General features: G+C 52.7%; 1 protein-coding gene across 3 annotated transcripts in view; it reads right to left on the bottom strand.

Annotated features, from left to right (window-relative positions):
• SORCS2 (sortilin related VPS10 domain containing receptor 2) overlaps window positions 1-19,168 on the bottom strand; it is a 403,856-nt gene that overhangs the window by 34,519 nt on the left and 350,169 nt on the right. For all 3 annotated transcript variants that reach the window (XM_081054902.1, XM_081054900.1, XM_081054901.1), the window contains exons 9-11: window positions 18,061-18,240; window positions 13,116-13,262; window positions 7,722-7,824 (exon numbers count right to left, since the gene is read on the bottom strand). In XM_081054902.1, the coding sequence (XP_080911028.1) occupies window positions 7,722-7,824; window positions 13,116-13,262; window positions 18,061-18,240 (430 nt within the window). The remainder of the gene's footprint in view (window positions 1-7,721; window positions 7,825-13,115; window positions 13,263-18,060; window positions 18,241-19,168) is intronic.

Raw genomic sequence — 19,168 nt, 5'->3', positions numbered from 1 at the left:
ATTTTGAATTAATTTTGGTACATGGTGACAGATAGCAGTCCAGTTTCATTCTTTTGCACGTGGCTATCCAATTCTGCCAGCACCATTTATTGAAGAGGCTGTCTTTCCTCCATTGTATGGTTTTAGCTTCTTTGTCAAAAAGTATTTGTCCATATTTATGTGGTTTTATTTCTGGGTTCTCAATTCTATTCCATTGGTCTATGTGTCTGTTTTTCTGCCAATACCATGCTGTTTTGATTATTGTAGCCCTGTAGTACAAGCTAAAGTCAGGCAGTGTGATACCTCCAGTATTGTTCTTTTTTCTTAAGATTGCTTTGGCGATTCGGGGTCTTTTGTGGTTCCAAACAATTCTGATGACTTTTTTTCCTATTTCTTTAAAAAATGCCATTGGGACTTTGATGGGGATTGCATGAAATCTGTATATTGCTTTGGGTAATATGGCCATTTTAACTATGTGGATTCTTCCAATCCATGAGCAGGGAATGTCTTTCCATTTTTTTGTGTCTTCTTCAATTTCCTTCGAAAATGTCTTACAGTTTTCAGCATATAGGTTCTTCACATCCTTGGTTAAGTTTCTTCCTAGGTATTTTATTCTTTTTGCTGCAATTGCAAAAGGAATTGTTTTTTCTATCTCTTTTTCTGAGATTTCATTGTTGGTATATAGGAAAGCAATGGACTTTTGTACGTTGATTTTGTAGCCAGCAACTTTACTGTATTCATTGATTATTTCTAATAGCTTTTTGGTGGAGTCTTTAGGGTTTTCTATATATATAGCATCATGTCATCTGCAAAGAGTGACAATTTAACTTCTTCATTCCCAATTTGGATGCCTTTTATTTCTTTCTCTTGCCTGATAGCTCTGGCGAGGACTTCCAACACTATGTTAAAAAGCAGAGGTGATAGGGGACAGCCCTGTCGTGTTCCTGAACGTAGAGCAAAGGGCTTCAGCTTTTCACCATTAATTATGAGATTAGCTGAGGGCTTGTCATATGTGGCCTTTATTATGTTAAGGTATTTTCCTTCTATACCTATTTTATTAAGTGTTTTAATCATAAATGGATGTTGTATCTTATCAAATGCTTTTTCTGCATCAATTGATAGAATCATATGATTTTTGTCCTTTATTTTGTTTATGTGATGTATCACATTGATGGATTTGCGAATGTTGAACCATCCTTGTGCCCCGGGGATGAACCCCACTTGGTCGTGATGAATAATCTTTTTAATGCATTGTTGTATTCGATTTGCTAGAATTTTGTTTAGGATTTTAGCATCTGTATTCATCAGAGATATAGGTCTGTAGTTTTCTTTTTTTGTGTTGTCCTTACCAGGTTTTGGTATCAGGGTGACGTTTGCCTCATAAATTGAGTTAGGGAGTACTGTCTCTTCTTCAATTTTTTGGAAGAGTTTGAGCAGGATTGGTATTAGATCCTCTTTGAAGGTTTGGTAGAATTCACTAGTGAAGCCATCTGGTCCCGGACTTTTGCTTTTGGGAAAGTTTTGGATGATTGATTCAATTTCCTTACTGGTGATCGGCCTGTTAAGATTTTCCAGTTCTTCATGATTCAGCCTTGGAAGGCTATATGTTTCTAAGAACTTGTCCATTTCTTCTAAGTTATTAAATTTGGTGGCATATAGTCCTTCATAGTATTCTTGGATAATCCTTTGTATTTCTGTGGTGTCTGTGATAACTTCCCTTTTTCATTTCTAATTTTGTTAATTAGTGTCTTCTCTCTTTTTATCTTAGTGAGTCTAGCCAAGGGTTTGTCGATTTTGTTAATCTTTTCAAAGAACCAGCTCTTTGTCACATTAATTTTTTCTATTGTCTTTTTGTTTTCTATTTCCTTTAGTTCTGCTCTGATTTTTGTTATTTCCTTTCTTCTGCTGACCTTGGGTTTCACTTGTTCTTCTTTTTCTAGTTCTTTAAGGTGTAACATGAGGTTATTTATTTGGGATTTTTCTTGTTTCTTGAGATAGGCCTGTAATGATAGAAATTTCCCTCTTAAAACTGCTTTCGCTGCATCCCAAAAATTTTGGTAGGATGTATTTTCACTATCATTTGTTTCTATGTATGTTTTGATCTCTCCTCTAATTTCTTCTTTGACCCAGTTGTTCTTTAAAAGTATGTTGTTTAATCTCCATGTATTTGTGTTTTTTCCTGCTTTCTTTTTGCAGTTGATATCCAATTTCAAAGCCTTGTGATCAGAGAATATGCTTGGTATGATTTCAATCTTCTTAAATTTGCTGAGACTGATTTTGTCCCAATATATGGTCTATCCTTGAGAATGTTCCATGTACACTAGAAAAGAATGTATAGTCTGATGTTTTAGGATGAAGTGCTCTATATATGTCAATTATGTCCATTTCATCGAATGTGTCATTTGGGGCTTCTATTTCGTTATTTATCTTCTGTTTGGATGATCTATCCATAGCTGTCAATGATGTATTTAAGTCCCCTAGTATAATTGTGTTTTGGTCAGTTTCTCCCTTTAGTTCTGTTAGTAGTTGCTTGGTATATTTTGGTGCTCTCTGATTGGGGGCATAAATATTGATGACTGTTGTGTCTTCTTCTTGTATAGTCCCCTTTACCATTATGAAATGTCCGTCTTTGTCTCTTGTTATCTTTTTCACCCTGAAGTTTGTTTCATTTGATATCATTAAGGCTACACCTGATTTTCTCTGGGTACCATTTGCTTGGAGTGTCAATTTCCACCCTTTCGCTTTGAGTCTACGCTTGTCCTTGTAGCTGAGATGTGTCTCTTGGAGACAGCATATGGTTGGGTTTAGTTTTTTGATCCAATCTGCTACTCTGTGCCTTTTTATTGGTGAGTTCAGTCCATTTACATTTAGGGTGATTATTGATACGTGAGGATTTCCTGTCGTTCTATCTTTAGTTTTCTGATAAGGCTGTGTCTCCATTGTTACTTTGCCTTTTTGTTGTTGTCTATTATTTCTGTATGGTGGTATTCTATGATGTTTCCCTCTGTTTCTTCTTTTATTACAGTATATATTTCAGTTCTGGATTTTTTTTGAGTGGTTACCCTTAAGTTTATGGAAAAGAAAGTTTGATATTTAGAGTATTCCATTTTGTTCAGCACGCTTACTTTCTCCATTCCCATATTCCGGTTCAGGCCTTTATTCTCCCCGTTTTTATGTTTCAGTTGCCACAAATTGTCCCTGTTGATGGTGGTCTAATAGCCTCCTTTAGTATTTCTTGTAGTGCAGGTCATGTACTAGAAAATTCCCTCAGCTTCTGTATGTCTGGAAAGGTCTTTATTCCTCCTTCATATCTAAAGGATATCTTTGCTGGATATATTATTCTTGGCTCATGATTTCTCTCTTTCAATAGTTTGAATATTTGATTCCACTCCCTCCTGGCTTGTAGAGTTTCTGCTGAAAAATCTGATGATAATCTAATGGGCTTTCCTTTGTAAGTTACCGTCTTCTTTTCCCTGGCTGCCTTGAGGATTCTTTCTTTGTCGTTGATTTTAGACAGCTTCAATACAATATGCCTTGGAGAAGGCCTGTTGGGATTGAGGTAATTAGATGTTCTATTTGCTTCTTGGATTCGAGGATCCAGTTCTGTCCACAAGTTTGGGAAGTTCTCATCAACAATTTGTTTGAATATATTCTCTGTTCCCTTCTCTCTTTCTTCTCCTTCTGGTATGCCCATTATTCTTATATTGCTCTTTCTGATGGAGTCAGAAAGTTCTTGTAGAGTTCTCTCATTTCTTTTAAGTCTCAAGTCTCTTTCTTCTTCTATCTGTGTAATTTCCAGGTTTCTATCTTCGATGTCACTGATTCTTTCCTCCATCTGGTCAACTCTACTACCTAAGCTGGTTATTTCATTCTTAATTTCTTCTATTGAGTTCTTAATCTCCAGAAATTCTATTTGGTTCTTTTTTAAAATTTCAATCTCTTTTGTAAAATGCTCATGTTGTTCTTTGATTGTGTTTCTGTGTTCATTAAACTGCCTTTCTGTGTTTTCTTGCATCTCATTGAGTTTTTTCAGAATTGCAATCTTGAATTCTCTGTCATTTAAGTCACATATTTCCATATCTTTAAGTTCTTTTTCTGGAGATTTTTCTCTTTCTTTCTGCGCTGTCTTGTTGCCTTGGTTATTCATGGGAATTACTGATTTATTATTTCTCTTCCTAGACATCTACAGGAGTGGCTTCTGCAACAGGTTGATAGGAAGAGATCTTTCTTTTGTTTTCCAGTACTAGTTGGTAGAATGTTTTATTTTCTCTCCAACTGCAGCCTTTTTTTTTTCTCTCTAACACGGTAGTGCTATGTTTTCTGTGCACTATTCCAGCTTCTGACACAATGGGGGGATTTCCTGGGAGACGGGCCTCTCCTCTGTTAGTTCACCTGGGTCACAGGCGCAGTGTCCCTGTGGGGATGCGAAGAGCTCTTGAAGTTCCAAAGCTCTTTCTGCACCAGATACAGAGCCTGTATGTTTCAGCAGTTCTGTTTACTCCTGCAGGGATCTACCCAGATAGGTGGGGCCAGGGGTGGGATGAGTTGTGAGAGGTGGCCCAGAGCAATGGCTGTGACCACCACCACAGCTGGTCCTGCTTCCACAGCTCCCTCCCCTTTGCCGGAACTAGTTGGGCTGCGAATCTGTGTCTGCAGACCATAGTTCTCAGAACAGCAAATATTCTGTTCTTCTCTGACACTGCTACTGTTCTGCTTCTAGCACCGGGCAGGTGAGGGCGGGCTGAGCTCTTGGAGGGTAGGGCGGGGGCGGCCAGTCTCAGTGCCTAAGGCTTTTGTTCTCTGCTGGGCAGTGAGGGCTTAAACCACCATTTTCAGCCTTCTTCCCTCAGTCTTTTCTCCGAGGTCTCTGCCGTGAGCGTTGGGTTCAGCTGTGTTATATGCTGCCCCCTCAGCCCTGTGGGCTGTAAGCGGAGCCCTAGCAGTCTGAGTTCTTCCCTCTCCCGCAGCTGCGGTAGTTCCGGGATGCAAGGAGCTCAGAGCACTAAGCTAGGTCTGCGTCCTGCGCCTGCACAGCTCCGTCTCCGCACTTCTCCCTTCCCTCCTCCCCCGCTCGCGCAATTCTCCCACCTGGAGGTGAATTCAGTAGTGGGCCTCCTCATCTTGCCTGTCTGCTGTGCAGGGAGTCCTTTGTGGAGTTATTGTTGTTCGATTAGTTGTAAATTCCAGGGGAGCTTTACAGAGGCTCCCCTCATGGAGCTATTTTGATGACGTCTCCCATCCTTGCCTTTTGCAGACAAGAAACAGGCTAAAAAGGGACAAGGGAAATACACGAGGGCCCAAGCTGGGAAATGGCTTGGAACTCCCACCGCCTGCCGCATGGTGGAACGTGGGAAGGAACATTGGGACAATGGGAAGAGAAATGGCCCCGTGGGAACAGCAGCCATCATCCCCCACTGGCTCAGGTGGCTCAGCTGTCACAGGTGGGCCAGGCCCGGCAAGGGGGAAGCTGGCCCCTGCTCAATGGCTGCGGTGGTGCCTGAGGGAGCCCTGCTCATTCTCCAATCCCCTCCTGCTCCCAGCAGGCACTCAGGGCCTGAGAGGAGGATGGGAAGTGTGCACACCGGGGGCCCCTGTTGCATGGATGGCTCCGTCTCGGGAAAGCCGTGGCCAGACTAAAAAGCAGCAGAATGCAATACCGACATGTTATCCTGCCCTTGTGGGGACAGCCAGAGGGAGGCCAGGAGGCAGGACGAGAAGCTGCCAAAGGCACACCCTCCACAGGGCACAGACGGACCACTGGTCTGTGTGCCCAGCACGTAATTTAGTGACACGCCTCCAGAGTCCAGCAGCATTCTCAGGGGAACGAACACTCATTCTGGGCTTTCAAGGGCTGCAAGCCACAGAAATATTTAAAGTGGCATCTTTCTTGTTTTGGTCAAGAATTTGGGGGTTCAGCCAGTCAGACAGTGCATTTTAAATACACTGCCCTTAAGACCCTGTACACCATGCCCATAAGCCTGGGGGTGCCCGACATAGGCTTGGGGGTGCCTGACATAGGCATGGGGTTGCCCGACATAGGCCTGGGGTGCCCGACATAGGCCTAAGGGTGCCCTGCATGGACCCCCGTACGCGATGCGCTGCAGAGAAATCGACGCTGACGTGAGAACTTTCACTGACTGACACACGTCCCAGCGGGCAGACACTGGTAAAACTGGCTGCCATTGAAAGAAGCATAGAGGAATGAAGGGCCTCTCAGAAGCCAAAGGGGTTTTATCCGTGCCACTCCCCTCCTGCAGAGCCCGCCCTCCCCAGGACAACTTCTGGACGCCTCAGCCTCACGGCCGAGGTCTCCTGTGATCAGAAGCCCAGCAGTGCTGATGGATGTGCTCCTGCCCCCACCTCCTCACGGTCTCTGATTCCCTCATTCTAAATACACACGTTCCCGCCTCTGCCTCGGCCACTCCTGCCATCTCAACATGGCCGTTCGCTCGTTCATTCATTCACTCATTCATAAACAGCCTCTAGAGCCCACCCTGGGCCAGGCCGGGCCTTGGTGCTGGGACATGGGACAGGGTTGGATGTGGCGTCCAGCTCTGGGGCGGGGGCTCACAACCAGCGCCTCCATGTCCGATGGTGCGGGGGCCAAAGGAGGGAGGGGTCCTGGGATCAGAAGGCCATGAGGCCCGGCCCAGGCCTCAGCCGTCCTTGCTGTGACAGGGGCAGGAGTCACAGTCCTGCCTCTCTCGCCATCTGCAAAGTGGGCATGCAAAGCCTCTTGCCCCAGCCCTTCCACATAGTGGCCAGGTGGCCTGGGACGGGCAGCCCTGCCCCTGGGAGCCTCGGTTTCTGCAACTTTTCAGGGGCATAGTAGCCCCCACACCCCTGCAACCCCATCTCAGGACCGGGCTTCAGGGGCTGAGAGGCAGTGTCAGGCTGTCATATGACTAGGAGTCAGAGCCTGCTGGAGAGGAAGGGGTGTGTGTGACCACCGCTAAACGGGTGAACACTGACACTGTTTTCCCTGCCTATTTACCGGCAGTACTCAGGGCGCCTTCCCTGCACTGGGAGCTGCTAAGACCCAGCGCTGAGGAATAGGGGAAATCAGAGGCCAGCCGCTGCCTGGCAATACGCTTTTAAAACATATACCTTTTCTTCTCCTGACTCACAGTAAACCTTATTTCAAGGTTCTATTTGATCAGCACACACTTAGTGGTCCCTGAAGGAGATCCCATTTAATGAGGTAGACAGACACATCCCAGCGACACTGAGTTTCCCTGATGCTCGTTGTGTATGTGTCTCTCTCCACCACTAAGCTGGAACCTTCTTAAAGAACCAAGACATGTCGACTTTGATACAAATTATTCTCCCATCCATCCATCCTTCTATTTATTCATTCATTATTTTGTTATCCATCCTTCCATGTTGCTATCTAACTATCCATTCTTTCAACTGTCCTTTCACTTATCCTCCATGCGTTCACCGAGTCCTCCATCCTTCAACTGGTCATCCATCCACCCATCCATCCACCATAATCTATCCATCCATCCACCATCATCCACCCATCCATCCACCCGTCCATCCACCATCATCCATCCATCCTTCCCATGGAGCCAATGTATCACATGCCTAGGGTTTTCCACAAGAGCTGAGCTCCCTGACGATGTCACTGGCCCCCAGTGTACACGCTGTGACCCAGGCCCATGGCCATCAAGTCTTACCCAGGACCACAGAGCTCCCCTGATGCATGGCGGTGCCTGCCACCCTGTGATGCAGTCTCCTACCTGCGCCCATGATGAGGCCCGGGGCGGTGTCCTTGGTGTGCACAGTGCCCGACACGTAGGGGTTGTCTGCCCAGCGCAGGTGGAGGTGGAGGTGGCAGTCCGGCTGCAGGGAGGAGAAAGGGAGCTGTGTCAGCACTTGGGGGGAGAAGTGTCCCTGGGAAAGAGGTAGGACTGAGGCCGGATCTCCCCGGGGCTTCGGCGGCGGGAAGGCAGGGCCAGGAGCACCTAGGAGCGGATGGAGGGTGGGAAGAGGTCCAAGGGCCGACCGCAAGGTGAAGGCTGTCAGGTCTGCGTGAGGACGGCTTGTGGACGAGGCCTTCTCCAAGGGTGGCCCCAACATGCAGTGCTGGCCCACGGACTACGACTCCTGGAGCCTGCACGGCCCACGCTCACATCCACCCGCCCCCCAGAAACCTTCCTGGGAGCCTTGGATGTGAGCACAGGAGCCTGAGCTCAGGGAAGAGCCGTGGGGCGAGCCCGGCGCGCCCTGTGAGAGGCAGAGATAAGGTGGGCGTGCTGGAGCCCGGTTTCCTCACGAGCACCCCCTGGAAGGCAGCCCCAGCTGGTGCCCCGGCTGGAGGGTCGGAAATGCAGGTTGTAGCAAGAGTTCCAACAACAACTCATGCTGACGGCTGCCTCTGGGCCAGCACTGAGCAAGCACTTTACAAGGCGCCTGTCACTGAACGCTCTCAACATCCGCACTTTTAACATAGATACTTTTTATTTACTACAAACTGAGTGTCATCCCTGTTTCAGCAATGGGGAAACAGAGGCGGAGAGCACTTCAGCAATCTGCCCAAAGGCAATGGAGGGGCTGAGACCATAATCAAGGCCACTGGTCCACTGTCCACGCTCTGAGCCCCGAGGGTGTCTGCCAGCAGCCTCCCAGGATGAGGAACACGAGCCTGACACTTGGCAGGGCCGGATCCTCCTGTCTCCTCCCGAGCTGCCTGTACCCCAGCTCCCCCAGGGTGGGATAGGGGGTCCAGGAGAACACACAAGCAGGGAAGGGTGTGTCCTGGGCCTCCCCTAGTCTTTGGTGCCCAAGGTCACAATCTTGCCTGCACCCCTCTGTCACATTCATGATAGACTACAAAACCACGGGACACTGGACGAGGCCCAAGGTCTCTGCACAGCTGGGTCCAGGGCACCAGAGACCCGCCAGCCGTCAGCCAGGGGCCGCCCACACCGGCGCAGGAGAGGGAAGGCTCCAGAGACCCTGTTTCTTCTCGCTCCTTCCTCCTGAAACCTGAGAGTCTGGCTGGCTGAGCCACGATGATCACGTAGGAGTTCTCGCCCACACCCCCACCCCAGGGCTGCCGAGACCCCCACATGCCCATGGATGTCAAAGGGTTTTCTGGGGTAACAACTGTGCAGTCAGCCTTCTGGGCTCCCCAATCCAGGGGTTCCTTCGGCCCCAAGTGTGGGCAGGGTGGGGTCATGGAAAAGGTAGGGCTTTGAATCCTTAGACCCCTCTTAATGCTGTGTGACTCTGGGAAAAATGCTCAGTGTCTCTGAGTCTCAGTTTCTTCCCCTGTGAAATGGGGCAATAATCTGTACTTCACAGCAACACTGGATTAACACAGCCACTGGGGAGAAAGTTGGGGACCAGCCCTCCCCTGAACAAGGTACTGCCTCACTGCTTAATGATAAGAAAAGTAATGATTTCCTTGGTCCTCTCTCTTATTTTTTCTGACTTAAATCTCCAGTCTAGAAATACCACAGAACTGAGCACCCAGAGGTCCAGATTTGAACTTAGGAGGTGCCACTAGTTTTATGGGAAAATTTGGGCCTCAGTTTCCTCATTGTGAAATGGAGACAGAGGTGCCTGTCACCCATATCTCGCAGGGGTGTGGGGAGAAAAGCAAGGACAGTTCCCATGGTCATTACTATGTTATACCCTCTACTGAAATCTATCGGATAGGCGTCCTTTCTCCTCATTTTATGTTTCTATAGTAGTACTTTCTTCTGGTTCAGGAACGGAGTGCGTTTTAGATAGAGTATCCTAAGTCAAAAATAAAACTGTTCCATAGATTGGATATCGATGGGGTCAGACACCCCAGGCACCGTGTGGGAGCCCTAGCCTGACCCAGTTGGAGACGAGCTTCGTTTGTCTGCATGAGGTTTTGACAATGTGTCAGTCGCACCATCCATGTGAAATGTGCACAGTAGGGAAATCTTCGGACGGTAGATGAGTGGTTGCCAGGGCCTGGGGGAGGGATGGGGAGATGGGGAGATGGCGGGGTGAGGGATAAAGGGGACAGGGCTTCTTCTTGTGGTGAAGCACATGCTGTTCATGGGCTGTGGTGGCGTTTGCACAACTCTGTGAACGTACTAAAAACCACCGAATTGCACACTTTCAACAGGTGAATTGTATGCTACACGAGTGATATCTCAATAAAGCCGTAATAAGCAGAACTGAAACAGAAGACGGCAAATTCAGCTGGAGGAAGGCCCCGCCCCCTGCAGAGGGCTGTTTGGAGTAGATGTGATGAGCTGGAGACCCTCCCAGGACAGACCAAAGACGGCAGGCCCCTGGCGGGAGCCTGGTCCCTGAGTCACCGGAAGACAGCCGCCCCCACCCCCTCCAGGAACACCTGGATGGAAGGGCCAAACCCACCCCAGGGAAACTGTGGGGTGATAAGACGTCACTCCTTCTGGATGTCTCCTGATTTCTCCTGATTGAAAAGCAGTTAATATCTGCTAAATATCCGAGTTAATATCTTTGGTGAGACCATTCAGTCCTCTCCCCCTGCCCGCCCAGTGACCAGACCTTGATGGGGAGGTGGTGCCCAGGGCAGGAAGAATCCCGTGACCTCTGTGACAGGGGCAGCTGCCAGCTCAGAAGGGAGCTCTAAGCCAGGAGAAAAAATAGCCTCGCCGGGTAAATGGCACTTGGACTCCCCACTGGCAGGCTCCTGGCAGAGAAGGGTGGTGGTACAGCCCTGCTTTGGTGGCCCAGGTTTCCTGGTGGGCCAGGTGGGGCCTGGAGTGGCCCGAGCTCCGAACAGCCTTTCCCTCATCTCCCGATGGCCTGTGCACAGAACGTCACTGGGTACAGTGAGCAGAGCAAGTCAGAGGCGCTGCCTCACAGAAACTGGCTGCCCCAAGCCCAGCCCACTAGGGAGGGCCCCGCGGCCGGGCACTTGTTTGGGCCAGAGGCCAAACACTCCTCAGGGTTCCCTGTGGTCAGCTGTGGCCCACAGGGCACTGGCAGATGCAGGAAGAGCTGCAGTCCCCTTTGGGGCGGCAGAGGGCCACACAAGTGTCTTGCAGCTGGTCCTGAAGCTGCGGGGAAAAGGGGTGCTCTGCTGGCGTCTGACAGCTTGAGACAGGCCCCACAAACGCCCTCCCAGCTGAATCTCGACAGAACCAATGAAGAGAAGGAAGGGCAGACCAGGCAGACCTGGAGGCCACCTGCAGATGTGACGGGGAGGCATGCATGCAGAGCCAGGGCTCCCTAAGTGTGTGCTGTCAGAGACGGAAGGGGCCCTGGGACACTGCAGGCCAGGGCGGGACACCCCAAAGGTCTGCTGGTGCCCCAGGAGCCCACTCTGCCCCAAGCCCCACCTCTCAGCCCCTCTGCATGGGGCAGCAACTGGTGCTCTAAAGAAGTGTGCCCCACAACATGAGAGACACAGATGGATGGAGGCCCCACCACCTGCCTTGTGAGTGAGGAGACCTACCCACCCGACACCCCACTTCCTAACTCTGAGAAGTTACTGTGGGCTGCAAAACAAATGGGCTTTCATCCTGAAGATGTAAACAGATTCAAACCATCTTCCAAGCACAATTCATCAAACTAAAACAGATCTGAGCTCATCACTCATCTGTACAAAAAGTTCTCTACTTTCTGAATTACTGGAAGGAAATCCCCCAGACAGAGAGCTGTTCCAACAGCTCAGGAAAATATTTGTGATCCAGAGTTAGGAGAAAATAGAGAAGAAAGAGAAATTACAGATGTGTTAGGATCCCAATTACCACCTTTTAACGTGCACATGAGCTAAAAGGTGGTAAAGAAAAGTACCTGCGTATGGTTATTTCTGGGTGATATACTTATTGCTGTACCTTATTTCTCTTTTCATACATTTCTGTTTTTTCCAAATATTCTGCAATTAGCAGGAACCCCTTTATGGTGAGAACTAGACCCTCAGTGTCGTCTGCTTCGCTCATTGCAGGGTACATGGCTGAGTGAAGGGCACAGTCAGAAGGGAAACCCCAGTGAGTGGGGCACACTGGTCCCCCTTGCACCCCATCTCCCCTGCAGCCAGGACCGCACATTGTGGCTAACGGACTCCTAGCAAGGCTTTAATCGCAGGCTTTAAGCTCCCCAGAGGCCCACCTGGGCATCAGTAGGCCCTGATTCTGCCTGGGTCATTTCCGCACAATGCCCCGGGGCCCTGAAAAACAAGCGCTGTTATTCTCTGAACAGAGAGGCAGAGCGGTGGGTGGGTTCACATTCTTACCACAGCACATGGGGCCTTTTACCATCTTCCTTCCTCTTTCAACTATTCTCGGTGGTCCTTGCCTTGGCCAAGGTCACATGGTGTGGCTCCACTCTGGACCCTTCCCCCACTCCGAGTGGCCCCCACTGGGGAAGGGCCAGGGGTGCCTGTGGTGGGGAGCCCCTTGGGGGGGGCAAGGATGGGGTCCCACTGGAGGCCGAGCAGACACGTGCGGTCCATCCAGCCTCTTCCTCCCTCACAGCTGCCGCTCCCTGGCTGCCATGTTAGACCAGGGCCCCTTCGGCCTCTGCCTTTCCACTCTCACAGCACAGGCCTGCATGCCACCCCCATCTCCTGGTGCCAGGGTCCCAGGGAAACCCAGCACTCCCCACCCCCAAGGCAGCCAAGACACTGGGCCGCCAACACTCCCCTTCATGAAGAAGGGCGCGCCTGCCAAAGCAGAGAGGGCCTGGGGTTCGTGACATCTGGGCGGTAGCCTGGCCCCCACTTCCACAGGCTGAGTGTATTCCCTGGTCCTGATGCTGGCCAGTAGCATTTAAGAGATGTGACACGCAGCTCGTCAGAGTCTGCTCACCCTCCTGCAGCTCTGCTACTGCTCTGACAGCGTGCCTGGGCACCCATGTTCTTGGGTGGCAGACATGCCCCCGCCCTGCTGTGTGAGCAGAGTGCCCAGCGAGCCCAGAGAACAGTGACTGTTGTTTTGGGGTGGTTTGTTACCCATCAATGTTGTGGCAAGAGCTAACTGATACACTTGCCTCTCCGGCCTCCAAGGCGTTGCCCGTGCCCCTTTCTCTGCCAGGCCCAGGGAAATCATGGTTCCCGTCTCAAATGACCCTGCTCAGACGGCCCCGTCTCTAACCTCCTGGCTCCTTCAGCAACATCTGCAGCCACCCCACAGAAGGTGTGTGACGCGAGCAGAGGCACTTACAGGCTTACAGTTGGTGGGTTTTCCATTCATGTCCACACTGGGTGGCCGCAGGTGACCCCAGTCGCGGCCCTTGTTGTAGGTTATAAGGGTCACCACCTTCCCATCGACTTTTTGGTTTGCCAAGAAGACTCCTTTCACCCCACGGACCTGGGACAAACACAAGAAGCATCGTAAGAACGTGTCTGGGGCCGTCTGGTGGCCAGGTGGCCACTGTGCGAGCCCCTGTTAAGGGCTCCATGCCCCTGGCCGGTCTCACCCGGACAACAGCCCAGAGCTAAGGCTGACGCTGAAGGCGAGCGGGGCTTAGGGGACAAAGGTCCAAGACTGGTCACGCCCGACCGGAAGCTGCTCTGCCTGAGCCCAAAGCCTGGGTGCGTTTCATGACACAGCTGACGTCCCAGAGCCAGACACCGGCTGTCAGACAGCGAGCATCACGGTGACACCGTCTTCGGGCGGAGCTCCTGTTCAGAGCCCCTAACCCCTCGCCCCCTCCCTCGTGGACTCGGAACCTCCTCTGAGCTGTCCTCTGACACTCCTTCAGCTCAACCCCAGACAAAAATGCCCAGGGGCAAAGACGGGGGTCCTCACTTACCCCACGTGCCCTGGATGGGGCTCATTTTGCCTTCCTCCCTCAGGGTCAGGCTTGTCCCCCTTCTCAAGGCTTCCTGAGGGGCCCATGGCAGTGACCCAAACCCATCCCATGGTCGGTTACTAGTGGTCACATAGCAGCAGCTCCCTACAGTTCAACCTCCTGCTCCCACAGGGACGGCCTTTCCTGCAAGTGCCCCAGGCATGGCGCCCTCAGACCCAGGCAGTGAGACCCACCAGTGTGGCCTGAGGTCCTGGAGCCCGAAGCGGGTTTTGCCTCTCTCTGTGTGGCATGTCACTGCTTCCCACAAGGAACCCAAGAAAATGAGGCTCAGACAGTTTCGGAATGTGCCCACGGTCCATAGCCAAGGATGCACTCGGGTTATGACAGTAACACACGGTTACAAAGGGCCTTTTCTGTGGTTGGCACGAGGGAGCTTCCGAAGGGCCGGCTCATTCATCTCCCACAGCCCCAGGGGGTCCGTGCCCTTCCTGCCCTCAATGCACAGGCTGCCGAGTGCCTGTCACATGGGAAGTACAGCGTCGGTGACGCTGGAATGAAGAGACAGAGGGAGTGGTGCCCACGGTTCCTTGGGGGCTGCCACAGACGAACACAGACCAAGTGGCTTAAACACCAATTTACTATGTGACAGTTCTGGAGGTCACGACACGGGCCCACTGGGCTGGCACCCAGATGTGGGCAGGGCGGGTTCTTTCTGGACGCCCCAGGGGAGAATCTGTTTCCCGGCTTTTCCAGCTCTCAGCGGCACCCACGTTCTTGGCTGGCGGCCAGCAGTCTTCTGTAAGGTCTCTTGCGCCCCTCTCCCGAGCCCCCTTCCACTTTACCCGTTACAGCGGGTCGGGTAATCCTGGGTAAGCTTCCTATCTGCTGGTAAGCACCCCCACTGCCCTCTGCGATGTGTCGTCTGTGTTGGAGGCTGCTTGAGGGGTGGGGACACCGGCCCTCATCTCCACAGAGGATGCTTTGCAGCCCTCCTGGGTGACAGCCCTTCTCTCACACAAGGTGGCCTCAGTCTGGCTCCTGCTCACCTGGGGCATCACCTGGGGTGGCGTCTGGGTCCAGATGTCTCCCCGACGTCCTAAGGGCACAGGGCGTCCTAAGGGCACTCAACAAGGGTGTGCTTTATTCCGTAATCGCTGTTTTATATCTCGACTGGTCTCCGTGAAAACACTCCTCAGCAAGTAACAGGGACCCCGCATGTCCCAGAGGGACGCAGACATGGGCTGTGGCCCCAGGGCTGAGCCTGGTCAGCCCAGCATCAGCTCCCAGGACTGATGGGGCCACACAACGGCCCTCTTCATGGCTGGGCTGGTTTCTTGGGCCACACACTCGGTGAGTGAAACAACAGAATTTGTTCTCTCATAGTTCTGAAAGCCAGAATTCTGACATCAAGGTGTGGGCAGGGCTGAGCTCTCTCCGAAAGCTCCAGAGGAGGCTCCTTCCCGCCTTGTCTAGCCCCTGGTGGCCCCACATTCCTGGGCTGTGGCTGCATCTCCCGTCCCTGCCTTCGTCTGCACGTGGCCTCTCCGTGTGTCTGTGTGTCCCTTCTGATCCTTACAGGACACATGTCTCATCCAGGGCCTCCTGGACGACCCAGCGTGGAGCTCATGTCAAGATCCTCAGATGAATGTCAACTGCAAAGACCCTTTTTCCAAATAAGGTCATAGTCACGGGTCCTGGGGAATTGATATGGACATAGCTTTTGGGGTCTCCGGACTGTGGCCAGGGCTCCCCAGGGGCAGGGACAAGACTGGGTCCCCCTGAACCCCTATCTGAAGCTCCAGCACAAAGAGGCCCCCAGGGAAGGTTTGCTGCTTTGCCTGGAACCCGGGACATGACCTGCACAAGTGACTCTCACGGGTCCTTGAAAGCACTGGCCTTCCAAGGAAGTATTTGCCCGTGACGTCTGGGACAAAACGTTTTTCCTGGATGAAGGACAACCATGATGACTATGGCACTGGAACATGTGTGGGACCTCCAGAGCTGGATTCCTGGCCAGGCCCTGACCAGGCATCATCTCCAGTCCCTGGAGAAGGCAACTGCTGTGACAACAGGAAGAGTTAGTGAGCACCGACTTCATTACTAGACGCTGCTCCACGTATTTAACAGGAATGACGTCCTTGAATTGGCACAGGGACCCTATGCAGAAGGTGCTACCATCATCCCTGTTTCACACCGGGGAAACCAAAGCACAGAGAGGTTAAGTAACCTCCCTTACGTCACACAGAAAATACTTATCCAAATTGGGATTTGACCCCAGACAATCGGGCTCCAGAGTTGTGGTTGTAACCAGCAACTGTGACCACTGTTAGGAGGATTTCAGAGAGGCAAAGTCACTTTTGAGGGTGTCCAGCTGGTGGCAGCGGGCATCGCCTTTGGACCTGGCCACTGTGAACCTCCTATGGTTCCTCATGTCCTCTCACTTCATGGTCTTTGCATGAATTGCTGTTCCTGGTTCTTCAGCTGGTTAACTTCTGATGGCCTTCAACTCAGCCTGTACCTCCTCCTCCAGGAAGCACTCCCTGACTCCCACTGCAATCTGGCCAATCGCCCCTCACCATGTCCGCCAGGCTCTGGAACACAGTGTCAGAACCACTTGGGAGCTGGTCTTCCTGCAGAGGCCGGCAGCTCTGTGACAGGTCTACTCCCCCCAACCCGGTGCTCCCAGAGCGGGACCCAGAGCCTGGTGTTGGTACAAGCGTTACAGACGCCTGTGGACAGAACGGGACATGGACTGTCCCCCCGTCTGCAGTGCGCTTGTCCTGGGCACCCTTCCCGGGCCACCGTCACCACCCCCTTTTCTCCCAGCTGGCTTTGTGGTGCAGCGGCCGTGGCAACACTTTTCAGAGCCAGGCCTATGAGCGCCCAGCGGCCTCCCTGGAGGCCACACAGGACAGGGCCTAGAGGAAGGGCTGCCAGGCAGGACCAGGCCACCTGCACGCAGCTTTCAGCTAATAGCCATGAGCCTGGGCTGGGGTCATCTGCTTGTCCAGCTCGGGAAGTGAACCCTGACAAATGGTTGTCATTGTAAACAATTGATTACGTTCACTATTTGGGGAAATCTTTCCCGGCTGACAACTGAGAGATGAACGCTGCAGCCAAGCCTACCTGGAGGCCCCTCCTACGCTGATAAATCCAACTGTCTTCCCACGGTTTTGCGCGCCACCCAGGGGACATGCTCCCCAGCCCCACAGGGAGGGCCGGCCACTGTGCCCTCGAGGAACCTGGCATGCCCACCATCCAGCGCTTATAACCAAAACATGCCTCAATCATCAGGCCACTTGCAGGCGTCCCCAGTGGCCGGGGGCTCCCCAAAAGTAGGGCATGAGGGAGGAGCTTGGGGTAAATGACTGAGCAAGGGGCAGTGCTGGCCAAGGGGATGGAGGTGGTCCTGGGGCCAACACATGGGCTGGTTGTGGTTTTCCCATGTGCTTCTGGGTCTGTCTGTGCAGGTTGCTTGCCTTTCCTGAGCCTCAGGTTCCTTACCTACAAATGGGCTAAGGGACCACCCATTCCTGGCTCTGGAGTGGACCAGCGGAGGAGACCGTGACACTCCTGGTCCAGGCTGGGCCGGCTGTAGGCGGGGGTCAATGTTTGTGGAACCCAAGAACAGAAGGAAGCCGGGCACAGCCTTTCTCATAGGTAGAGAGAGCCAGCAGCCCTGGTTCAGAGCCCCTGGGTGTCACGTGATGTGACAAGAGCCAGCGGAGACTTAAATGAGAGACAGACAGGGCGGGTCCCCAGGGAGGGTGCTGGGAGTAGACCGGAGCTGAGGGGGATGAGGGAGAGAGAGACAGACAGACAGACAGACACCAGATACTCAGACAGAGGAGGAGGGAAGAGGAGACCAGGGGTAGGGGACAGACAGAGAGGGAGAGAAAAAACGGGCGGCAGGGACATTGGAGGGCCTGAGATGGAGGGGGGGCAGCCTCTGTCATCAGGCCTGGTTTTGTGCAGGCCGAGCGGGCCAGGAGTGGCTGATACACGATCAGTCAATGGTGGGGACTCCTACCACTGAACCCCAAGTCCGCCAAATGTCCTCTCCCCAGAGAACTCTGTGCTTCCCGTTAATTTATCTGCGTTACAAAAACTGTACTCTATTATCGTATTTTGAGTTTTCTCAAAAAGAGTAAGTTTCCTCTTGCTTTAAAAGTGTCTACATAGTGTCCTCTCGGCCCGAGTAGGCCCTTTACAGAAACAGCTGCAGATCCCGAGACAGAGCCTTAGGTATGGGGGGAAGTGAGGGAGCGCAGGGATGAGACCTGTCCCCCCACACACCCTGGGCTGGGGCTCCCCAGGGGCCTCCCAGGTGCCCCCGGGCCCCACGCGTCCCACCTCGAGTATGTCGATGACCACGTCCTCTTCGGCCTGCCGGGAGCTGCGCACATCCTCCAGCACCAGGGCGTAACGCACACCTCGCGGGTCCGACTGGTACAGGTTGTAGGTGTCTGTCTGGTACCACTCCTGCACCGCCACGAACACCTGGCTCTCATCCGTGCTGATGATCAGCAGATCCTGAGAGGGGGACAGTGTGGGTAAGAGGTGGGTGGGGGTGGGGGAGAGCGGAGCTGGCCATGGGGAGCGGGCAGGCCTGGGGTCGTGCGCAGGCTGCAGCCCGGATGCAGGCTGACCCAGATTCCCACCTTGGCTCTGCCCTCTTGGCTCTGAGGCCTTGGCCAAGTCCCTTTACCTCTCCGGGACTCCATTGTACCACCTCCAACAAAAGGGGTGACGGTGTGACCCTCCACGCTGGGTTTAGGAGGGGTGTCCTGGGCACAGGGTGTGGCTCAGCGAGGCCTCCTTCTCACGGCCCCACGTCAGGTGTCTGCCCACCTGTGCCTGCATGGGGAGGACTTCCTCCTCCACGCACCCCCAGGTCATCAGAATGCAGCCCCAGATGGTCACCTGCGGGAGGTGCAGGGGGTTCTCCTCCCCGAACCCTCTCCCATCCAATCCTGAGGAGCAGGCGAGTCGTCTGTTAGTTCAGCACGTATGCACTAGGTGCCTACTGTGTGCCAGGCACCGTTCTGGGCACTGGCAGGGAGCCGTGTATGGTCTCTGCCCTGTGGAAACATCCACTGGGAGGGAGGAATGGATGGAGTCGGTCCAGCCTCACGTCCAGCCTCACATCACTGCCTGTACCTGAGCTGCCCTCCACCCACAGCGCCTCCCTGCCTGCCCACACTGACAGCTGGGCCACAGCCATGGGTCTCCCTCACCCTTGGTGCACCCAGTGAGGCCCCCACAGGTGGTCCTGGGCAGGCAGTGGGCAGCCCCAGGCACTGCGGGAGCCGAGGCCAGGCTCCTCACCCAGCGAAGGGGTGGAGGGCTGCGCTGAGGAGGGGAGCAGCAAGGGCTTCGGCTCCCAGCCTCAGTTTCCCTCTGAGAGCATGAGGGCCGGCAGCCCGAGTGGACTCAGCAGGCATGTCGGGTTTCAGTTCCA

Source organism: Rhinolophus hipposideros, assembly GCF_964194185.1.
Source record: "Rhinolophus hipposideros genome assembly, chromosome: 1".
Lineage (NCBI taxonomy): Eukaryota > Metazoa > Chordata > Mammalia > Chiroptera > Rhinolophidae > Rhinolophus > Rhinolophus hipposideros.
This window is presented reverse-complemented; position numbering and strand designations above follow the sequence as displayed.